At 43.0% G+C, this 24,877-nt stretch overlaps 1 protein-coding gene across 5 annotated transcripts; it reads right to left on the bottom strand.

Annotated features, from left to right (window-relative positions):
• ZFX (zinc finger protein X-linked) lies at nt 1-20,547 on the bottom strand. 5 transcript variants are annotated; one of them, XM_065741483.1, is made up of 8 exons: nt 20,378-20,547; nt 14,957-15,045; nt 13,949-14,515; nt 6,134-6,283; nt 5,794-5,937; nt 5,569-5,703; nt 3,151-3,291; nt 1-1,825 (listed from the first exon to the last, which is right to left on the bottom strand). In XM_065741483.1, exons 2-8 carry the CDS (start codon nt 15,015-15,017, stop codon nt 639-641), a joined length of 2,385 nt encoding a protein of 794 aa, XP_065597555.1. In that variant the 5' UTR covers nt 15,018-15,045; nt 20,378-20,547; the 3' UTR covers nt 1-638. The 5 variants fall into 5 exon arrangements, with proteins under 5 accessions (XP_065597555.1, XP_065597556.1, XP_065597557.1 ...); XM_065741484.1 differs by lacking the exon at nt 20,378-20,547 and adding an exon at nt 17,962-17,980; XM_065741485.1 differs by lacking the exon at nt 6,134-6,283.
• Nucleotides 20,548-24,877: the final 4,330 nt, after the last annotated feature.

The raw sequence follows: 24,877 nt of genomic DNA, 5'->3' as shown, positions 1-24,877 counted from the left end.
AAAAAAAAATGCCCCAAAACATTTCAAGATTTTATCTTTGAAACCTGAATTAAAACGCAGAAGAGTTTTCCTGCAATAAAATTCGACGTGTAACTCCTTAAAGGTAACACAGTGAACTTGCCACAAAGTCTGTAGAGTCACAAGCAGACAAGCAGGCGGGCCCCGGTGACTTCAGCGTTACAATTCCCCAATTTCATACACACCTCTGACAATTTCACCAAGAGAAATTTTGTCATTTTCAAATGCACAACAAAACGGCATGAGCACAGACACTGTGAGTATCAACGAGGTCAGTAAGATAAATATACTTAAACCATTACGGCTGAAAAATTCATTAAGAGACAGGGTTTACTTTATTAAATGCAACTTTATTGTTGCCATCTTTTCTTCATTTATTAAACAAACTGAATAGAATTCAGAACACGCTATTGAACAAAAGGTATAAAAGTCAACTAGAAGCAATAATCCTATTTTTATACAGCAACAAATCAAATGCACAGTATGGGTGTTGGGTTTTTTTGTTTGCTTTCTGTTTTGTGTGTGTGTGTGTGATCGCAGGTGATTGGCTTTAAAGTAAGCTAACTGCCCGAAAGGCAAAATTCCTTTGCAATTCCAGCCATAAGTCTGTGAAAGAGACTTTAAGGCAGCCCAACATCTTTGTGATGCCGCATGATGTGCTGGTTCTTCTCTGAAGGCCTTCGGAAGCCCTTCTTGCAGTACTCACACCGGTGAGGGTAGTCTTTTGTATGAATGGAAATAACATGCCGTTTGAAGCCTGAGGCGTCTGTAGTGCTATACTCACAGTACTCACATTGATAAACTTTCCTGCCACTGTGTGTTTTCATGTGTTTTTTCAGCTCGTTCTGTTGCCTAAAGCCCTTCCTACACCTCTTGCACCTGAACGGAAGATCCTTTGTGTGAACTGAGAGTATGTGGCGACTCAGAATAAAGGGATCTGCGATCTTAAAGTCACAATGTCTGCACTGGTGCAATTTTTTCCCCTTGTGAGCCGCCACATGTTTTTTCAGTTCCGAAGGCCGGTGAAAGCCTTTGTCACACATATCACACTTATGGGGATAGTCTTTCGTGTGGACTGAAATTATATGTCGTTTCAGATCACTCGAGTTTGAGCTCTTATGGTCACAATGCAAACACTGATGTGTTTTGCTTTCTTGATGCATAAGTGTATGCTGCTGTAGCTCTTTGGTATCTGAAAAAGTCTGGAAACAAATCTCACACTTGGACGACGTTTCCTTGCTATGTTTAGTCTTTACGTGAGTTTTCAAGTTAGAAGAGTCGGCGGATCGGTATTCACAATATTGGCACTGGTACGGTTTCTCCCCAGTGTGGATTCGCATGTGCTTCTTGAGCTCCGACGGGTGACGAAATCCCTTGCCACACTCCACGCAAATGTGAGGAAAGTTCTTGCTGTGGACAGCTAAGAGGTGATGACTGAGCAACCCTTGCTCTGCCGTCTCGTAGTCGCAGAATTTGCACTTGTGCATTTTGTTCACTCCTTTGTCCCTGTGCACCATCTTGTGCGCAAACAACGCTCCTGCGTGAGAGAAGCTTTTCCCACACTCATCACGCTCGATAAGCTTTTCTGTTTTGTTGGTCAGCTTGTGACTCTCCAAGTGGTTGTGTAAACTGATTTTTTTATTCGTAGTGTAATCGCAGTCTGTGCATCTGTACTTTTTCTTGGTAAGAAGGTGCTCCGGGTGGTTTTTCATGTGCCTTTTCAAGAAACCTCTAGATTTAAATTTCTTTCCACAAATCATGCAGGGATAGACTGTCAGCGGATGACCATCAGGGCCAATGATTATTGCTGAAAAACAACAAAGAAAACCCTTTCAACAACTCCGTACTTCAGCCCATTTTTTTATTCTTTCAACCTTAACACTGAGCTGAAATGCTAAGATTGAGACAGACACGCACGCTTTGCTAGGTAATGATCAAGGCTGTTACTGGGCTAAGTAGAAGAAATGGAGAGAATTAGCATTTTCATCTGTTATTATTGTCATCAGGAAAGAGGAAATGCTGAATTTAGACACAGACAACCAAAGCATCATCCAACTGTTTATCAGCACAACTCTGAGGACACACACAGAAGCCAACAGCAATGCAGCAGGCAGCTCGTTCAGCATCATACAGAAGCCTATCACATCGTCTTCTCTGACCTTCTGTGAACCTGCAGATTTGGCAGTTCAGTCACCTGTCACTGACTACAATTCACATGTCCCCAAACTAGCACCTCCTCCTCGTGCCATCTGTCAGTTACGATCTGAAGAGGTACCAAGCAGGGATCAATGAGAACACCTTTGGCACAAAGACACGTCAAAGCTTTGGAACTTGTTTGCTCTGATCCATCAGCCTGATTTGTTTATCCTGAATTTGTCTAGGCACGCTAACAAGCTCTCTTATTCAAAAATGTTTTAGGAGCTGCGTACGTAGCTGAAAATAGAAAAAAGCCAACTTGAAATTAAGACTTGCTGGGTTTACCTATTCAGAGCTAGACAAAAATGGATCTCCTGCAGTTAAGTCGTGATTTGGAAAGAAACTTTTAGTATAATTTAAGGCAGGGCTACTAAAGGAAAGTTGTGTGCTTTTTCAACTTTATCAGACCAAACAGACCCTTTGAAACATAACACAGAAATAGCAGAAACCAAATAAGGGCAAAATAGCATATGTGTTCTTATACGTGTAAGGAAGAATGCTGCAATGAACACTGAGGCAATGTATTTCACAATTAAAACAGAAAAGGGCACTGAATTAAAGCTATCTAATTACAACGTTCATATTTCCTAGTTACTAACTGGTATAACCAACGGTATTGCTGTTTCATTTCAATTAAGACAAAAGGTTTTTATAAAAGTACTATTACTGAGTACTATTTATCTACCTAATCTTATCCTCAAGAACAGTTACTTTCAACACACATGAAAATCAGTGCAGCAAATGAAGTTTGCAGTTTTTTTTGTTTTAACTTCATGCTATGATAATGTTTCATCTTCAAAGGAAAATCTGCACACTTCCACAATCTAGAAGTGTCGTCAGCAGAACAATAAGTATTCTTATTTAAAAGGCATCACACATCCTACCTGCAAAGCACTTGTTCATGGGCAAGCACGCAGACAGACAGCCACGACTCACCTGTTTGATACTGCCTGGACTCAGGTCTCCTCTTCTTCTTTGGTTTTTGCTTTGCCAGTCTCCCAAGTCCTGCTGACTCATCTATGTGCAAAAGAGCACTGGCAGTGCCATTCCGACTTTCAATGCCATCGTTATTATTACCTAACAAAGCAAGTTTAAAAGTCACCTCCTGTCACACCAGAGACAATGTGAGCAACAAACTATACTGCTAATTAAAAAAAAAACGATAACCGATTGTTTTGACATTTAATTAAACCATTCTAACACAGAGGATGAGTCAAAAATCTGCTCTGTATGCAACTTATCAATTTCGCATGGTACTCCGATATGAAGCTTTGGCTCCATGAAACTAATTTTACAGGAGTACACATCGTGTTAGAGTAAAGGTTTTCCATTTCACAAAGGCTGTAAGTGCACGTTTTTTGCATTTCTTTGCCTAATAATTATACCTCAAAAGTTTAACAGAGGTCACAGTATTTACTGTGCCCGATGGTCTTCAACAGCCCTGAAATACATCCACATGCGCTCCCATTCACTTCTGGGCATCTGAATTTACCTCAGTGAAGTTTCCCCCAAACTCAGTTTCAAAACAGGAACTGTTATCAGGCAATTGTTCTGAATAGCCCATAAACTTACACGCAAAGTACCCTACACGCCCTTTGCACAGCTGCATTTTAACACAGACTATTCCTACTGGGAACAGAGAGCATGCGTAACACAGAGAAGAAAACAACCTTTGCCTCACAGAGCTTAGTGTTTAAAAGAACAGCACGTAAACAAGACAGAAAGACTGAAGTGGGAGGCAGCATAAGATGCTCAATAGCTGTTCTCCTCGTGGAGTGCTGTGAATGAATATTCATGCTTAACTGCAAAAAGAATCAGAACCAGTAACAGCCATGGGCAGAGCCTGAGGATCTACACGCTAGCTCAAGTGGTGAACAGAAACGTTGAAAACAAAAATTTCACATCTTACACATAGAAAGTACAATTTGCAACAGGTGCGTGAAGAGTCCTTCTAGAATGGTAACATGAGAAAAACAAAAGCCCTTAAACATTTTCTAACACTGGAATAAAAGTGTAGAACTTTCGGAAGGTAAAACATAGAGGAACAAAGCTTAGCTACGACACAGCAACAAAATAGGTTTGCCATTCTAAGATCCCATTTGTTGTCCGCTTTCGATACCTCTTGAAGTGGAGAAGAGCTCTGAGAGGTGCAAATGACAAACCTCCACCATTATCATGCCTTCATGCTTCATTATTTCTTCCCCTCCCCACCACCTCTCAAGCTGCACATCAGGTTGCTTACCGCTGATGACACAAACGCTCTACTGTTTCCCATGTTCTTAACTCCACTTCCAATTCTATCTCTGTGTTCACAGCAGTCTGCTCAATTTTATCCTCCTTCTCCACAAGCACTGAACGTTCTGTCTACAACTGTTCTCAAGTTCACTTAATTTCATGTGGAACTCCCACTCAACCTGACTCCTGTCCTCTCCTCTGCACTGAAACTATACTCAACACCATTCAGCCAAAGGTTCAGCTCTTGGGTGCGTTACCATCCACCTCATAAGCACTTTTCACTGCACGCTGCTCCCTGAAACCTTGCCCTCCTTTGACTTACATCCACGATTCCAGCCCTGTGTTGCATTTTCAGCACGTCCCTGTCAGTAGTTTCCTGACACCATCACCAAAATTCACACTATGCATGCACACAACCTAAGTTTTGTCCTCTACTTCACTGTTTCTTCTGCTTCATTTACTCAAGGTATGTTCAGGGGGAGGATGAGAGCAATAAAGAAAAATGTCTCAGATGAGGTTTTGCTCTACCAGCCTATGTACGTTTTGGAAAGCAGTTTAAGCACCAGCTGGTGCTCAGATACTAATGTTCAATAAATATTCTCAAGGTTCTGTTACAATTTTAAGACGTATCCCTCCAGCATCTTCTCTGTTAATTAGTTACTGCCATTTGTGAAATCACACAGTGATATGTTCCTTCTAGAAAACACTTAAATCAAGCCAGAGGCCAGTGCTGCTCTTCATGGTTACACTGAATCAATATTCCCATCTGCTTTTTTCCTCCCAAATAAAAACATTCAGAGTCCTATTGCTAATCAGTGCTTACTGCATACTGTAACTGGGAAAGGCAAATGTACTTGAGATGCAATTTTTCAACTGAAAGGTTCTGCACTTCCCCTTCCACATCATGACAACATGAAGGAAAAGGTCTGATAAAATAGGAACAGAAAGAAGTCTGTTTTACAGCTTCTCTCTTCTTCTTCTTAAGGCTCATCATGCTCAGAAACCGTTCTTAAAGCTTTAAAAACAAGCACAAGATCACAGACACTCCACTGCCCTCCAGAAACAAACCCAGTATTTTCTTGTAGTGTCACCAGGAAGAATTATGTGAATATTACTTACCATAAGCTGCTGCCCATGCTATTGGCATGAAAGTTTTAATCTCATTGTCATCAATTTGCTGTTCATGGGTGACTGCTGCATCTTCCTCTCCTACTATCACTTCCATATAAACCTCATCGGCTATTTCTGCAACATCTGAGAAAAACAGAGATCGTGAAAAAGTTAGTAAGAACTGCACTGCTGAAAGTGAAAATCCCTGTTCCCAAATGAAAGCCACCTACTTACTTAAATCTTCGTCTTCGTGCTGAGAATCATTTACAGTCATGTAAACCATTTTCTCCCTTGGAATACGAATACTGCTATTTTGATCAAGTAAGCCAACTGCGTGATCATTTTCTGGCTCGCTCTCCACAACGTCTACTGTGCCCCCTGATTAGGAAGACCAGGACAAAATATTTTAATACGTTTTGTTCGAATTCTACTCTCAACTGCAGAAAACTGAGTTTGCAACTCTTTCACATTTAGACGCACAGCTCCTTAGAGATGACTCGAGAGAAACCACCGTCTCTAATTATGCAAAATTTCACATGTCAGGTTGGAGTATTCTAAAATGAGCATGTTTTACCTAAATCATCTTCTCCAGGGTCTGCTTTGAATATATAGACCTTGATGACTTCTGGACAAATGCCATCCACTTTACAAGATCCACTTTCTGACTCTGCTTCCATGGTAATTTCAGCAGAACCTTCATGTTCTATCTTACCAGCATCATCCACTACAAAAACAAGTTATTAAAATTATCCAGCCATATACAGACAGACTTATGAAAAATTTTATTTCTCAAATTTGGAAGCGGTTTAAAATTACATTGTGAAAAATAACCTACCCATACATATTTATTTTTTCACATCCTTGAAATCAATGTCAATAAACAAATGAATTCAAGCTGCATCTTCTAGTCAAGGGGGGAAGTGCAAGAGTGTTGCATGCCTAGAAGCACAAGCACCACAACAGGCAACTACTAGGGAAACAGTGATCTGCAGCAAGATGGTGGTAGCAAGGAAGAGCACGTTAGTACTTACTCTGTGGTGTAATTTTACTTATTCTCAGTTCCAGCTGCTTTCCCCTTTGCATCTAATAAGCTGTTAACCATTTATTTTCCAAAGCTTTATTTGCTGCTCGACTCTCTAATGCAAGTGGTACTACTTCTGCCAATTCAGTCTTGTTTCCTGCACGGTAGTGTTATTAATGCTTTTTCTGCTGCACCTTTTCTCATTCACTCACAGTTTCAAAGCACTGTCTTCACACTGCAGCACTGGTGAACCTATCCAACTCACAGCACCATCACCAGAGGAGACCCGCACTGGATTTTATGCCATGGCCCTGTTGACTCTCCTGACTATCATCTTAAATTTTATTCTCTCTCTCCCAGAAGTGAGCTGACACCCAGCTCCAGTATGAACTGCTGTAACTTGCCTGGGCCTCCCACACAAGCATGGCAAGCAGCCAGTTTTCTAAGTAACACGTTTCTGACTTTTAAGACATGCTCTACAAGAGCACATGCACACACACACACACACACACCATCTTACTTTACCAAGATGGGTGTTCAAGAAAAAAAATGCTAAACATGCGCTAACAAAATCCAATCCAGTATTTCAAAACCTCTACACAATCTTCCAGTTCCAAAAGCTCCATGGCTTTCTCACAGTGTTGGGATTATTTAAGAATGCTTCATGTGACAACACGCCTTTGAAATTGGTGACTTCACTGCGAACTACTTTTGAAGGCAGATACGGCTCCCTCCCTCAGAGCCATGTGTAGCTTTGATTCATACACGATGGTGTAAGACGTGTACTAAAAAGAAGTGTAAGAACCATCCAGTAACTGCTGCTGCAATTTTAGCCACCATGCTTGGCACATAAGAACTTTTAATACAGCCTGCTCATTTCACTGGCAGCCACAGAACTACCCTCACAACTACATCACCACTCTACTACTCAGTAACTGCAAAGCTTCCCTCTACTTGAAGATCTACTTAAAATGAAAGATACAAGCTCAGAAGATCATTACTGTTGTTCTCCTGCCAGGAAGTCAATGAACTGGCTTTTATGTTAGATAAAAGTAGTGTCCATTCTGTCTTATGCATCAAACATGACAATATTTAAGCATGATTTCTTGAGACAGCACCATTATTCAAAAAGTAATATGAATAAAGCTAAACGTATTAATAAGCACTAAGATAAATTAGTTTATCTCTCCTCAAAAGAACAGCAGCAGAAAATCATTCTTAATACCCTTATTCCAAGTTCAGGATCTGTGACAATTCCACAGTACCTATCAAGTAGCAAAGTACTTAGAAAGAAACAGTGGCAAGGGACAACGTAACATTCTGCAACTGAAGCCCAAAGCATTTCAAAAGTAAAAACCTTAAGATGCTGCTATGAATCCCATTATCAATGTAGCTCTGCAGTACAGCACTCAGTTACTGAGCAGACTTCAATAAACTGTTTGGCACATGCATGATACACAGAACTTCACTGGAACTCTGGCAAAAAGAAGACTTGCTTTGGTTCCTACTAGGTATGTGTAGTTGCTCTCCTTTAACTTGGCTGTTACCAGTGCCATGCACGTGTACTTGGAAGGCTTTCAAATCAGCGTAGACTGATTTTACACCGCTGAAGCCAAAGGGGAAGTCTGCCGCCGAGTTCAACTGATGCTGGAACAGACTCAAGGAAGGAAAATTATGGCTGAAGCAATCAAAGAGAAAAAACCTACATGCACTGTATGGAACAGGTTGTTTTTCTTTCAACAAACACAGAGTACGTATAGAAGTATCTGTTGATAACGTTTACACAACAGAAGAAATAATGGATCTTAAAAATGCCCTCTATTTATTCTTTGAAGTAAATTCTCCAAGGTTCAAAAGCCATGTTTAAACAACATAATTAAAATAAAGTTCCTTATACAATTTCTAATTTGTTTGTCCCTGACTTCCCTCAATTTCCAACAGTATTTTCAAAACCACAGAACAGTACCGGTTGGAAGGGATCTCTGGAGATCACCTCGTCCAGCCCCCTGCTGAAGCAGGCTCCCTACAGCAGGTCACACAGGAAAGTCTCCAGGCAGCACTGAAGCACCTCCAGAGAAGAGGTCAGGAAGTTCTTACTCATGCTCAGATGCAACCTGATGCATCCCAGCTTATGCCCACTACCCCTTGTACTGTCACCAGGCACCACTGCAAAAAAGCCTGACACCATCCTCTTGACACTTGTCCTTCTGATATTGGTAAGCATTGACAAAAATCCCTCAGTCTTCTCCACGCTCAACAGTCCCAGGTCTCTCAATCAAAGTACTCTTTGATAGCACCATTCAAACATAATGAAATTGATCTGCAGAAGTACTAGGTCACGTCTTCTCACACAAAAGGGAAAAAAATAATCACTCCGACAAATGGTAAAAAGTGAAAAACTAAGCCCTTGAAGGACTTGAAAAAGTCATAGTATTTGCAGTATAGTAACAAACAGGTTAATGAAGAAAGAGAGCATGGAAAGAAAAAGTAACAGGAGAGAAACAAAGCAAAAGACAAGGGGGTATCTATCACACAAAGCACCACTTTCACAATATTTTGTCCTATGGGCATACATAAAACATTTATATATACCAATTCTTTATTGTTCTGGTAGCATTTATGAAATTTGATTTCTATTTAACACTTCCCTTATGCTTCATTTGCCAATTTCACAATCAGAGAAAATTATTCACATTCATAAATACTCAAATGATCAACGTTAGAAGCTGGAACTCTGATCACGTTCAAATTTTTCATTCAAACTCAAACCCCATTAAAGGATCCCACACACACCTATCTCATCCACGCAGGTAATTCCTTGAAATCTTCCTCTTTGAAATTACAAAACATGCCAAAAAAAGCCAACCTGACCAACTCTAAAATCATCTATTTAGCTTGGAAAGTGATTTCTTTTCAAGTAGAAACAGCGGGCTGTTACTGAACTTAAGTCACATGCTAGGAAAAAAAACAAGAGAAGCGTTTTTCCATCCCCCAAAAGAAACTACCCTATTAACCCATTCCTAATGAAAAAGGACAGTTTACTCTCTTGCTTTTTCTAAAATAATTAAAGGCACGCCGCATTCCCCAGACCGACTGTTATCTGTGGTACAAACATTTCACTTGCACTTCGCTTGATAACAAAGAATTCCTAGCCCACTGAAGTTATTTTTACCATCCAGTTCTTTCTTTAATGGCAAAGTAGGTTTCCTAACCTGTGGGAAAAGAGAAATCTGCTCTATTTTCATTTCAATGCCTTCCCATTACACACGAGCAACAGCATACCCTTAACAGTCTGAAGCTCCCCTCAGGGCAGCAATCAAGGAGCATTTCCGTAGCATCTAACTCTCACTCACCTTTCTGGTTCTGCTCCCCAGACCACAAAAGAGAGAGAGCTCTGAGGCATTACCACGACAGAGGGAACTCTCCCTCACTTTCACGGTGACCTCTTGAGCAGCCCGTCTCTAACAACTGCAGGGGCCCTTCTGAAGGCTGAGCACGACAGCAAGCTCTGCCTCGCAGAAAGAAAAAGGATTTCCTGCATCTTTAAGAGCCTCAGGGGAAAAAATGGAGGGATGGAGGGGTACCTATTTACACTACTTATACCAGAAACTTCTTGCTTGATTAGAAAGAAGTTGGCAGAAGCCAATTAGACATCAACTATGGTATGGCAGCAGCACTATGGTTTTGTGTATAAGATCCATTCCTTTCAACCTAAGCACGTTACTCATGGATGAGAGCAGATACGTTCCATCTACAAGTATGAAAGGTCCCAGTCACTGTTACATCTCTTTGAGCAGCCTGGAATCAGATTCCTGTAATGAAACGCGTTACATCAGGCACAACAAGCAAAGATGTATCTAACTAGGCCAAAGGGTACTGATGGATGTGACACATTTCCTGCACTTGGAACATCACTTAACTTTCTAAAAGCCCAAATTAACTTTGCAAGGTGACCCTTCCCTCTCCCCACACTCCTCCGATCAAAGCTCCTTGGTACCTTGCTGTTTTTATTGCAATTGAATACATTAATACCACAGTACCGTTTCTTTGTCTTTTGGAACTAGTTCATGCATCTTATTTTGCCAAACTGTTAATAAATAAATAAAATCAACCAAGCAAAAACCTTAAGTTTCCTTAATACGGCGCAATTCTTCTTTGTCAGAAAGTGCTGTTTTTCTTTGGTTTTGCTAACTACTACCTATCTCACCATTACTATTTGACATGGGGAGAGATGATTTTACAAGCCTTCCAATTTGCTACCAATCAACGCAGACTGGAGTGAGTCAACATGATCTACCTTTTCCTGATCAAATCTCATGGGCAACCCCCATGAACTGGCTTGTGAAGCCCTATGTGAAGGAAGAACTGATTTATCAAACATCCCTAAATCCTTTTCAAGCTACTAATTAGTAGCAGTTCGCATTCTCTGATGAATGAACATATACCTGACTCAGCCCTCCTGTGTCCCACATCTACCACAGACCAAAAAAGGAGGCTTGAGGGCATAGTATCAAAGAAAAAAAGGTGAATACATCAATAAGTGTTAAGAGAAGCTGTGCCACGGAACGTTATCTTGGAAATGGAAAAGAAAAACTGAATTTATTGAAGGAAAGTCACACAATGGAACCCACAGGGACTGCACTCACTGAAGATACCAAACAGCACGAAACCAAGAAAGAAGGCAGAGACGTAACGTTTAAGTACACACACACACGGCATTCTAAAACCAGTATTTTCAGGATAAAAGTGAAGAAATTATCTTATTTGAAAAAATATCTGTGTAGGCTCAGTTCATCAGGAACAAGAACACAAACGTCTCAAGAAAGCAAAAGATAGGAAAATTATAGCAAAAAGGTTTGGACTATGATTTTCTGTCAAGAACACAGGCTGCAAAACCTATGGCCACAGAAAGGGTCCAAAGCATCACCCACTTTACAAGCAAACAGATAAAAGAAGATGGGCAAAACCATCCCCAACAACATCCACCTCCCAGCTCTGGGAAGGAGCCACACTTGGCTGTTGTAATGGCTGACAAAATGATTCTCCAACATCCACCCCAGCAGCTCAAGGAGGTTTGCCAGAATGAAGCATGAGCTTACAGGTTAAGATGAAAAAATAAAAACCTTTAAAAAAAAAAACACCAACAGCTGAAGAACTGAGACAGTCAACAGAAAAGATCAATAAACACACAGCTGCTGATGAAAAAGAAATGCAAAAATGAAAATGAATTCAGATAATGTTTTCCACACAATGAAGAGACTATTTGGAACGACTGCCTTTCCTTGACGGGAAAGCACTTGCCTCTGACTTCGCAACCAGAAGAACTTGTTATGCAGGCTTTAAACACAGTAGGTGGTAATAGGGAACTTCCCTTGAAAATGAACTATACTACGTATTTAACATTTTAAACACGAATAAAGATGATGTGTGTTTGGTAACAAAAACAAACGTTTTAAATGCAGCCTTATTTAAGGTTCTGAATCTAAAGATACTGCTTTGCAAGACAATAAAGAGGAGTTTAATACTAAACGATGTATCAAAAGCATGGAAATACATCCACAGACGCATGTGACTGAAAATGGAGACAGTCTCAGCACAACAATCAGATTCCTGTTTTCTGTCAAGTACCAGCTGCTGACGACACCTACATCTAAAAGGCCTCCCAGCTGGCCAGGTATTTTAAGGATCACACGTCATGGCACCAAGGAATGCTTTCAGTCCTCATCCCTCTATGAGGCTACACCAGCAACGACTGAATGGGATGCTTCTCTATCCACCCCTCCCCCTTAAATGAATGCAGACAGTAGTTTGCCAAGTGTTCCTGTGGCAGCAGCCTCAGAGGTTTCACTGCTGTCCAAGCTGAAGGATGCTAACCTGCAGGGCAAGGGTGAGCAGAGAAACAGGCACGACAGCATTTGGAAACTACAGCAGAGGATAAGAAACACGTAAGGATCACAAGAGGAGCCGTTACAGTCAGGTCTCAATTCCAGGGTTGGGTTATCCCCTTTGCTGCCTAACTATGCTCTGAAGGTGCAGAAGCATTTAAGCTCCATTTCATCTGACCAAAGTGGGGACCAGAACTGGAAAGCTCTATATGCAGCATACTGTACAGAGAGCATTTATCAGTTTGGATACATAGTATTTCAGGGAGCAGCATTCCTGATCCCTCCTCTCTCTACTACACTTAGTTCTACAATATTCTGTGTTATCCATACATTGCATTATCCCATTTCATTGTTTTCCCAGATAATAGAGAAATAACTGTACCTCATATAAATGCAAAACATGGCTGCACAAGGTTACTCAAGGAACTCAAGAGATGATAAATTAAGAAATGCAGTGATCCTAGGTAGGGAGAAGCAACATTAAGATCCGAAAGCACAGAATATAAAATTAAAACAAACTAGCATACATTTCAAAAGAAGTGTCCAAAGCAAAAGAAAAACAAGGGGGAAAAAAAAGCTAACTGAAGTAGAGCAAAAAGCATGCCTCATCAACAGAGTTATTTAATGCTGGACAAAAGTGCAGTGCCTGGAGTTGCAATTAAATGTATCAGCATAACAAAGCTTTTCTGTTTCTATGAACAACACGTTCAATAGTGACACTTCGATGTTCCTGGGTGCTGCACTAAGTGAACATTGCAACAGGTAACATACTTAGAACAGGCTCTAATTCACACTAATGGATATCCTCAGGAGAAAAAGGACTGACAACAGGTTGTGTTTGCCCGCTTTCTATGCCTTCTGAAATATGAGTCTTCTGTGGCACAATCCATTTGATTAAGATATTCACAACTCCTTCTCAGCTATAAGCTCTGCATAATCAAGAAAAGAACACATCCTAAAAAGCAAAGAAAAATACACGACTGTGTCTAACTTGAAACGGAGTGGAAGGGAGGCCTTCACAAAAATAAAAGAAAAAAGAGCAAGGATAAATTGTTGTTTCAGGCTTCCAAGAATCACTTCTCTGACTCTCCCTTTTCCATGAAATAAGTTTTTGGTTTTCTTATTGGCTTGGAGTAGCCTTAGTAACCAGTACATAAATGGTTTTCCAAACAAAATTACATTCATTTGCTTTTACTTCTTACTAAGTATATGGCATATAGTTTACTGGAATTCTTACTCTATTGTTTGTATCTACAATCAGCCAGGCATTTGCCAGTAGTTCTCTCCACTAGTTTCACCACTAGTTTTAGCTGGTACACATTCCTAAAGATATCTCAATTTAATCACATGAGCGAGACCTGTGTTTCATTAAATAATACAGCAAATCTGGTTTTGGGTCTGTTGTAAGCCTTCATTCAGGTATTTCAAGCATCACGCAAGCCCACACCTTAATAAATTTTGATGGCTTTACCCAGACACTTACGAGAAATCATCAGGTAATCTTCACAGTTGCCCTTCTCATCTTGATGCTCCACAGGGATCCCGTTGGCGTCAATCACCGCTTCCGAAGCGCAGTCTGCCACCAAGACTTCTTCAGAAACAACATCTGTTCCCAGAGTATCAGTGACAATATCTGCTTCTTCAACATTATCATGAACTACATGTTCTACATGTCCAACTTCAGGTACATGCATTGACTCACTCGTCAATACGTGTTCTGGTATAGACATCGCTTCTGCTGTTATGTCTGATGCCAAAACATCATCTGGGACAGTGCAATGAGCCAAAGAAACCTCTTCAGCCACGTCTGTGTCCAGCACTTGCTCAGGAATAATGACAGTTTCAGATACGTCTGGCTCCTCCATAATATCTGGGCACTGAACATCCTCAATGACGACATCCTCAATGACATCTTGGATTACTACAGAATCTGGATCATCAGGAACAAAATTATGTACAGTTATATCTGAGTCGACTACATCTGAAACAAATACTGTTTCCTGTACTTCCACAACAATCTGATCTCCATCCATGTGTGTGGCATCAGCTCCTGAAAAATACAATTAAAATAACATTTACATTGTAAAAAGAATTGAGATGAAGTGGTTAATACTGAAATTATTTCTATTTTACTTCAGTTTTTACAGTATGTAGCCATTTAGCAAAACCATCCTAATAGCTTATAAGCAATTAAAACAGGCAGATAGATATACAGGAGCTGATAAAGCAAATCCTCAGAAGATGGTGACATAACTAAGATGAACAACATGGTGAACAAAAGGGTAGCAGATTTTAGGATCTCCCCCAATCCAAATAACTATTACTTCACAGAAGAGTAGCTCATTTGTACTGCTCAGAGTAACAAAACCAGATGACTCTTTTCAAAAGCACTGATGAAGCATAACAGCTTTAAGCAAAGACAACATAAACTAAAAGCAGTCAACAGCATCTGATGTGTACATTCTTATTTACATATTATCTCCTGACAGACCTGTTGGATCAAAAAATGCATTTGGCTCATGTGGCTGCAATTCAAGCCCATCTTCATCCATGGCCTTTAACTCTCATCAGTCACAGTGTCTGTAGAAGGTAAAGAAGAAAGGTTATTTAAGTTATAAGCATTATGCTGAGAAGACTGCCTCTGCCTGTGCAATACTTAGCACAGAAAAAGCTGAAATTCTGGGCATGTGAAACTGAACAGAGAACATCTCTAGACCTGAAGACAGCCCAGGTATCCCTCATAGCACACTCCCACTTGGCATTCAGGAACTACTACTCCAGAACACTCTCCACTCAGAACGAGGTTGGCAGTCTCTGACTATCCCAGACCATTTGTCAAAAACCCAGAAATCCAGAGAGAAGTATGATAAAGTGACATGGAAATATACTTTCCTTATAATCTTACATGTGGAACAACAAGAAAAAAAAAAAAAGACAAAGCCTAGGGAAGTTCACATTCAAGTCTTTTTTGGATGGCAGGGAATATACTGTTCTCAAACCAGTAAAGCTCCAGAAGATGAAGTTAAAGATAGGCAGCTAGCAATTTGGACCACTTCACTTCTGATGCACTCACATTCATAAACTGGGACAGCCAAGAGAAAGTTACTCTTAGTCCATTTCAGAAACTGAAAGCAACACTTTCACAGTGCTGAGGGACACGGTTTAGAGAGAACTACTGCTGATAGGTGGACAGTTGGACTGGATGACCTCATAGGTCTTTCCCCATCTTGACGATTCTATGATTCTGTGAGTTTTCAAACTTCAGATGTGTGAATATTTAGAATACATCTGCCACATGACAATGCACCAATCTGCTTTTATATTTAAAATATCCCCACTTCCCAAAAATTGCCAAATGTCAAATTCTGTGCATGGAATATGAACTTTTCTTCCACACATAACACTTCTACTCTTAACAAAAGGTCCCATCGGTACTACAAAGTCACAATGCTAACCAGACCCAAAACCCCACTCTGTATTTTTCTCTTTACATAGAAGCACTGTAATCAAGATAAGGCAAACCTACTTGGGAAAACATGATGTAACATAAACTTGAGCTTAGCTTCATAAGCAATGAACCAGCAAGAGGCAGCAGAATGCAGCCTAATGTTTCTGTACAAGTGAACAACACAGACTTCAGCAATTCTCCTCCCCCTCCAGCCATTTTTCAGTGGCAGGAATCTTCCAGCTACCTTCACAAAAGGCCTAGACAAGATTTTGCCCAAGGTTTCCATTAGAACCATCACCTTTTCAAAATTATGCCAACTAACGTTTACACAAGTCTTTATGAAGAGAAAAACACAAAGCTGCAGCAATCATTTCTAGCCAACAGTTTGTTTCAAAATTCTGCCTGACTGATGTGATCAACTTCTGCTAAATAAGAACAGAAAAAAAACAAGGCTTCATGCAATCATTTACTAAAGATTTATTCCTACCCAAATCTGTTTACTTGTCAGAACACACCTAGTCAACTCATTACAAATTTCTCCTAAACACGCTGCCATCTTTAGCATTACTTTCAGTGCTTAGTTCTTGTTGAACACTTCACTAACTGGGAAGGAGGCAGACATTAAGGGTTGGTGGAGGGTCACAGTCTCACTCCTCTGACAATGCCCATCAGAAGCTAGTGGTCACTGCCAGGTTTTGGGGAAAAGCCAAGTTGCTGTTTATGACTACGCTTGTGAAGGCTGTATTACCATATGTACTGGCCTCTGATCAACTGGAATCCAATGAGCCTGAAGTGTCAGTTCACCTCCAGCCACTAGAGGAATTGGTACTCGTTTTCTCTATTTCCTGCTTTCACCACTCACCTGACCACCACATTGCCACAAGTTCCCACTGCTGATGATTCATGCACACACTCCTACTTTCCCTATCCTGTCCTGTCCCCAGATTCTTCGCTGTCACTGTGAGGCTCTCCATCTTCCAACTGTCTGACCTCTTCTGTGTGAGACTCAAAAAACACCACCACCACTACATCTGAGCTTCCAAAGCAAGCCCACCCCTTCACCACTGCTCCCCACACTCCCAGTGAGAGCTGCTGAAAACCAACAAGACTCTGTGGTGCCCACAATTATGCCATTTTGCAAAGACAGTCACCTACGCTGACAGTCCAGCAAACTCTGTGTACCAGCATGACTTCTTCAGTATTTCAGCCAGCTTTTTTTACCTACAGGGGCATAACATTCTGCAAAATGAAGGCTTGTGTTCTACACAAACTGACTGAAGAAGCTTCCCAGGCAACTGAGTTTTCAAGACTTAGTCTTCAGAAAGACAAATTTATGCTTTGGTATCCAAAGAAAGGAAAAAAAAGCAATTTCTCTGAATTTCTTCCTACGTAAGGTTTCCCACGATTAACTCTTTACCCAGATCCACCCAACAAATCCACATACGCAAATTCGTACACCTGTGAGGGGCCACAGAGGCTTTAAAAGTGCTCCTGGAGGGGACAGACTCACACCCACACACAGAAGCGTGTGCTGTGGGAAAATGATCAGAAGTCAGGCATCTGAAACAGGATATAAGTAAATTGTTTAATATATTAAAGGCACCTAATTCAAAATCTGCAGTCCAAAAGGCATTCAGGCATTCACTCATAGATGGGAAAAAATAAAAAAAAATCCTTAAAATCATCCTGAAAGCATTTCAGGGTTTCAACTTCCTAAGCAGCAGATGAGAAAATGCTGTGTTTCTTCCTGTTTGCTCTTCATCTGATCAGTGGACCAGCACAGCACTCCTAGGTTCACCACACAAAGGAAGGTATGCCCAGTGGTTCTGCACCCACTGGCAGCTCTGTGGTGAGGCCACTCTTCAGCAACGTGAGAAATATCAAAGCATCCCACTGCGAGCACCACACCAAAATACCTCCACATTCCTTGGTAATCACCCTAAGCTCTATCTTCAGGCTAAGAAGCAATTCCAGCACTTCTTCCTGCAAGGTTTCAGGAAGGGCAGATACTCCTCTCAGCTCTTTCAAAATATTCCAGCAACACTTACCTCACGAGCAGGTTCTGGCAATGAAGCAGACAGTAGCATTTCCAGTTCTGGTTTGGGAACCAAAACTCTTGAAGGTGCCCAGATAGAGAACACTTAGTCCTTCATAGTGGCTGAATTTATATGGTTCTCTGCTCAAAACCCAGTAATTTGGGAACTGCTCTTCTAACAAGAATGGGAAAAGCCTATGCGCCTTAGCAATGGGTTTCCAGCTCTGCAAAGAACTAAACACCTACATCTCTTACCTGTTTTGAGGTTATCATTATCACCTAGATTTAGAGCTAATACAACTCTAAAAACCACACAATTCAACCTATAAAGGTTGATGATAATTACAATTTTATTTTTACATATTTATTCAGAGACTTGGCTGGTTTTGGTTTTTTGAATGTCAAGACAGTATTTGCAAGTGAAAGGACAAACAGTAATACGTGTATCTGTGGAAAGAATAGTATTAAGCTGTAAGCAATGAAGTAAACTCTGCAAACAAAATACAGCCTTTTCCATAAATCTTCTCCTGAATACAATCAGTCAAGAAAATCAATACAGACATGAAATAGTTTTGCCATGAACAAGTCTTTGACTTAACAGGCCTAGCAAGGTAATCAAGATGAACTAAGAACAAATGACCAAGCTGCCAAGAGAGAAAGCACCTTTAAAAATAGTTACTTGAAAGAAAGTAACTTCTTCGACTCTCTTCTACTTGAAAGAAAGTCTTTATAGAGACCTTCAATACGCAACAGAAAGTCAGTATTTGAGCTAAAAAAAGAGGGAGTGGGAAAGAAAAAAAAAAAGGGGGAGAGGGGAGACCTCAGAAAAGCCATCCTTAGGATAAAGAAATACACAAACTTCTCTGCACTCCTAAGGGAAGAACAGTTTACCTGTTCATCCAGGATCAGAGGCAAAAAGAACCAAATACCAACACAGTGAAACTCTATCATCCCAGAATAAAGCAAAGAACAGCAGAATTTCCCATTCTAGTCCAACAGCCCCAGCCCACACTAAAAATACTTGAGTACAACCACAACCATGTCCCCCCTGTACTACAACACATTAAAAAAAACAGCATGCCCCATGTGTCCAGATTGGAGCCCTGACCTGTCCGAAGGTTCGTGGTGCCATGAGACCACCATGGGTTCAGCCTACACCACTGCTACAGTGTCGTAACTCTCCCTACATGACCCATTTATGGAGAATGCCATGTGCACACATGCTCTCAAATCACACACACGAAAGGTTAAAAATGAGACTCCTGCAGCACCTAATCCTGATCTTGGATATAACCCCCACCATTATTGGGTGAATAAGTTGAATAAAAACAATGTTACAAAGGTGACAGTGTAATCATTTCGCTGTTTATTTCTTTGTGCATCTGCCTCGGTTTTGGCAGGAGAATCACCACTGCTGTTTTCATTGTGGTATGGTAAAAAAAAAAAAAAAGTCTTTTTTTTTCCTCTTTGTTGCAGTTCAGGGCTGTAAAGTGGTTACAAAGGAGGCCTTCTCCAGATTTTACAGAGGTGTTGAGCACCTAAGCTAACGCTCAATGAGACCTAAATTAAAGGTATAAGCAGTACCGGGCGTCCCTCAGAAACTACTTTCCACTGTGCTGGAGACCTCTGCAGCAGAGGGGTCGGTCAGCTTGGAGGAGAAGAGGCCACAACCGAGGAGGGGAAGGGGAAGCCAGAGGGCCGGGCACACCGTGCCTCCTCACCTGGGTCCTCGCTGGCGGCGGGGGCAGGACGCTGAGGGCAAAGCTCCCACCGCCGCGCCTGCTGCGCGAAAACCCGCCCGGCCCAGGCCGCCTGCGGGCGGGAGACAGGCTAACAGCCCCAGCAGCGCAGCGCAGGAAGCCACCGCGGGCCGGAAAGCGCCGAGCTCCCCCGCGACTCGCCGGCTGCCAGGCGGGGAGGAGAGAGAGGCGGGGGAGCGGCGGGTTAGGCAAGCTGTCCCTCTGCGGAGCCAGCGGCCCGGCTTCGCGCTGAGCGGGGCCAGGGGCTCCCCCCTCCGGCCCGGCCGGGCTGCGCCGAGGCGCGGACTACGGCGAGCGATTAATTCAAGATGGCGCCCGGCGCCCTCCGCCTCCCCCCCCTCCCGCGCCGCCATTTTGTCTCCTCCTCCACACACTCTCCGAACCCCCTTCGGCCGGGCCCGGGGCCCGCCACCGACCTCGCCCGCCTCCCCTCGGGCCCGCGACCGCCCCCCTCCGCTCCCGCCCCCCTCCCGCCGCCGTCCCCGCCGCTCAGGGCCGCCCCGGGCGAGCGGAAGACGCCGGCCCGAGCCGTGCGGCCCGCTCTGGTGCCGCAGCCCTGGCGCGGCCTACCTGCGGCCTCCTCGGGGCCTGCGCCGCGGCCTGCTGCGGGCAGGGGAAGGCCCGGGCCGGGCCGGGCCGGGCGGCGGGGCCCGCTCCCGGGCTGCTTACCGTGCGTGTGGCGGGCGGCGGCGCTCGGCTCGGCGCGGCCTCTCTCAGCGCGACTGGGCCGAGCGCGGCGGCGGCTGCGGCGGGGCGGGCGGGCGGGAGGGGAGGGAGGGGCCGAGCTCGGAGCTGAGTGGAAGCGGCCAAGCTCCCCGGGCCGGGCCCGCCGTCAGCACGTCACGTCACTGCCCGAGAGAGACCCAGGAAAAGGCGGAAGGGAGCGCGCCGCCGCCGCTGCCCGCCGCCTCGGGCCAGCCGCCCGCCGGGGCCGGGGCCTGTGCCGGGAGCGGCGCGGGCAGGGCTGGCGGTGGCGGGAGGGGGAGGCGCGGCGCGGCGCCGCTCGACTCCCCGCGGCTCCTCCTGCCGCCGCCGCCTCCGCCGCCGCTCGGCCGCCCAACGCCGCTCGGGGCTCAGCGCGCACCCCCAGAGCGGAGCGGCGGCCCCGGGGACCCCCGCCCGGCCCTGCCCCTCCATGCTGGAGCCTCCCCCGCCCTAAGGCCGCTCTCCCGCGGTGCAGGCCCGCGGCCCGGCTCGGCCTTGTTGTGGTGCGGCCCGGCGGGCCCCGCTCAACCGCCGGCCTGGCCGAGGCGTCTCGGGGTGCGGGTACGAGGGGATTTTGGGGCGCAGAGATGTAGCGATGGGTTTTAGGGGGCCTGGGGTGTCACAGGGTGCGGCTGCACGCCGCGGGTATTGCTAACAGAAATAATAACTAAAGCAGAGGGGCCCCGGATTTCGGTGGGGAAAGCGGCTCCTGCACGTAATGGGAACGGCGCTACCCCCAGGGCTACTGGCACTTATGTAAGAGGCAGCCGTGGTGCCCGGGCCCGGTGCTGTTTGTGCGAGAGACAGAAATGGGGAAAAGAAAAACAAGCAGAGGGAAGGGGTCTCCTTTTGTAGACTGCAGAACATTTGGATGAAGAGGCTTTCTATGTGCTTGGCTGGCAGTGTTTTCTGCTTCTTGTATTCAAAGTTAATTAGATTTTCTTTTGTTTTTCAAGGAAATCATTGTTGATCCATGAAAGATGCAGCCTAAAGTATTCAAGCTATCAGAAATTACACACCACGAGCAACCTCATGGCAGCAAGGGGATAAATTCATGTAATTGTGTGGTCAGGGATTGAAGAGAGTGCTTCTTGTGCTGTTCTCACCATTGAAGTAAACTGGAAGTAAGCTGACTGTCACGCTTATCAAGTGATGCATATGTGACTTATCTGGCCATGAGCAGCAAACACACAATGCTTATGTTGGGCACGTTTATGCTTTGGGCTCAGCTGTACTTTTTTGCTGTAGTCTTTCCTACCCGAACACACGGGCTTAAAAAGCAATTTGGGGGTGCTTGTTTGCCCTGTAAGAATTTCACATGTACCCTGACCATGGTACTGCAAACAGAGGAGAAGTCGTTACACTTCAAAAACAAATTTATTTTGGTTCATTTAATGAGAGTTTTAGTTAAGCTTTCATACAATCAGCTCAACTTTATATGGCAGGAGAGGCTCCTAAAATATTTACCTTAAAAAAACCTGTTAATCTTCACTGTAAGTGTGATATTAATGAATACGTTAATATTCTTAGGATGAAAGAGGCCAAAGAGGCAAAAGCAGAGAAAGATGTTCACTGATTCGTAAGGTCAAAGTATTTATTGTTTTTCACATGTGCATAGGTAAGTTCCTTGGCTGGAACGTGCCTCTAATGGCTGGTGTTATACAGTACTTTCTTAGAACCATGGAATGGTTAAGGTACTGGAGTGTTTGATATATGGGAAGAGTCTTTTAAGAGCCAGAACTGTTTAGACTGAGGAAAATGAGGATTTCACCCATAATTATAAACACCTCGTGAGGGGAGTGAAGACAATATCACCAGTGTTACTCATTGGTGTTCAGTGTCAGAGAGAGGCAATAGCACAAAAATAAGGAGAAAAATACCCTGAAGTTGATCAAACAGTGCTGAATTGTCTTGTCTGTGGAGATGCTCAGAACCCAACTGGGCCAAGCCTTGTGCAACCTGCTGTAGTAGACCCTGCTCTGAGCAGGAGCTGGACCAGATGTTCTGCAGAGGTACCTTCCAATTCCGTGCTTCTATGCTTTTGAAGCCTTCTTTTTTTTCCCAACAAATTCAAAGTGCATAGAAAATCATAATGAATAGCAGGGCGTTCTGCAAACTATTTAGTTCTGAGAACGTATTAATTAGTCATCCAGCTGAGGGATGGAAGTCCAGAATATGTGCCGCGTTACCCTCGAATATTCAGCACATCCAAATGTTAGGTCATGCAAGGAGAGGCATCAAAAAAGCTATGATGCTATTGGAAGGCATATCACCAGATGTCTTGTGAAAACATGAATATTAACTTATTTTCTGGTCATTCTTGTTATTCACTCTGTCAGCATAAAACCATTTCACCTTTATCTCCTTTTTCCTTGCTACCCAAGACTCAGGTAACAGCTGCTTTTGATTCATTATGGAGAGACTATTTGTCCTGATCTATTCATCACCTAAATGTTATACTCAGCTCCTAATGTATCTGATGTAAGCCAGTATGCCACAAACACCTTGGCATCTTAAGCTGCCAGAAAGGAAGGTGTGTTTACAACTGATACAGCCATTTCTTCTCTCCCATGTATTGGGGGAGTCCAAGAGCAGGAACAAGCTTGAAAACTATGGATAAAATAAGTATGCTTGTGCCACTTTGTAAAAGCATACAGTAATGTATTTGCACAAATGTTTATGTAACCTGCACTTCTTGGCATGCAGTAGACAAATGGTAAGAAATACATGGTAAGCAATAGTAGTGCTACACAGTAGTAATGTCTGACTCGGAGACTTAATTATTACATTGTTTGTTATGCTGTTTTGCTCAGGTTTTGACTTAAGTTTTCTCAAAAAGAATAAGTCTGTATGCTACCAGCTTTATTCAGCACGAAAAACTGGTGTGGCTGGAAGTTGCTATGGCTGTTAATGCTTGCATCCATGTCACTGATAACTTATGTGCAAGCAAATTCTAAAAGTAAAAAAGCTATTTTCAATGTCAGTTCCTTCCTGCCTATCTTGTGCCTAATTTCCTGGTTGTCAGCAACATGCTTAGCAAATACAGATGTCCGGTTAGCGCTACCAGATTTCTGAAGCTCCACTGCCGACAGTTGTACAGAAATGGGACACGATGCTTATGGCAGTCTGCTTTCTGTTGGCCACTTGGTAGGCCTTTATGCAAAGACCTGTTTGCTTTTTCATCTGCAACCTTACTGAGTTGCTGTATCAGCCAGTGACATTATGTGTAGCATTTTTTCAGGGTGGACAAACCCATCGACTGCTGATGAATCATCAATTTTGGGATAAATTGGCTGCCAAGTACAAAAAACATTCTGAGCCTATTGACATAGCTTTTCTTATGCAGCCCCAGTAAGGGAGAAAAATTAAAGAGTGGGTTAGGAAGGGAGTTGTGGGTTTGTTCTAGTTTCTCCCAGAATAGTCTTTTGCTAATATACTTTCAGAGCAGTTCTATGGATCGTGCTCCAAAAGTAATACCTCCTATTTGTTTCCATGGAAACTACCACATATATAAGGAGCACAATACCACCATTTGATAGTCCAAGTTCTCAGCTACAAAACACTGTTTCTGACAGTCACCACCATGAGCTATGCGTTTTTACCAGTGATAAACAAGAGCCTGCATGCTGCAATTGTTAAAATCTGCACCAGTAGAGGTGACGCGCTGTCTCTGTCACCAGTGCTGAAACGCACCAGCCACCACCTCAGTGCGCTGACATCCTTTTCGATCTCCGTAAACGTTCGTCAAGCATCAGTGAACGACATTGCAATTGTTTTCACTTGTGCTTCATATGCACTTCCATGTCAGGCGCCGTTTTGTCTGACTGCCCCTCTGTTGCCATCTGTTGTACGACAACAACATGTAATGGAAGGTGGGAAGGTTCAACCTCTACTGCCACACAACCAATATCTGCCTTTGCCATTGTGGACCAACATCATAATATGGGGGGCATTACTTTCAGAGCAGCCCTTGTACAAGTAAATTTTTGTGATTTCCCATTTATATTTGAAACTTTTTTTATATAGAGGAAATACTCTTATCCAAGGGTCTCAACTCTTCCATACCTTTTTCTGTTTTAGTTATTAATAATGCTCAATGCTTACCTGCAGTTATTTGATTTAAAAGAAAGCAATAAGGAAAATAAAGAGGATAGCTCATAGCAGTGGAAGAAAGGCTTCGTAATTGTAGTAGCTGCTAACTTGCTGAAAGAAATAATTGGAGAAATACATCTTTTCATGTTAACTGAGTGTGATCTACTTTTGAAACTAACTGCATAACAGTCAGAAGTTTGGTGTAGTTAAATATAAGAACTTGTATGTATGAAAATCAGAGTACTTGTGATATCTGCTAAATCATTAGTTGTACACAGAAAAAATGAAATACCTTTCTGAGTAACTTCTCTGCTATTCACCAAGCAACTCATGGTATGTTACAAAGACTACATTTCTTCTGAACAAATGTGG

Source organism: Cyrtonyx montezumae, unplaced genomic scaffold (genome assembly GCF_038088225.1).
Source record: "Cyrtonyx montezumae isolate F1298 unplaced genomic scaffold, pur_monq_1.0 scaffold_3, whole genome shotgun sequence".
Lineage (NCBI taxonomy): Eukaryota > Metazoa > Chordata > Aves > Galliformes > Odontophoridae > Cyrtonyx > Cyrtonyx montezumae.
This window is presented reverse-complemented; position numbering and strand designations above follow the sequence as displayed.

Bases quoted from the DNA above. Each gene is read 5' to 3' on its own strand.
- ZFX (XM_065741483.1), bottom strand. From the start codon at position 15,017: ATGGATGAAGATGGGCTTGAATTGCAGCCACATGAGCCAAATGCATTT. The intron at 6,284-13,948 runs GTAAGTGTCTGG...TTGTTTTTGTAG, and splicing joins AGATTACCTGATGATTTCTC to TGGATGATGCTGGTAAGATA. The intron at 3,292-5,568 runs GTAAGTAATATT...TTGCTTTGTTAG, and splicing joins AGCATGGGCAGCAGCTTATG to GTAATAATAACGATGGCATT.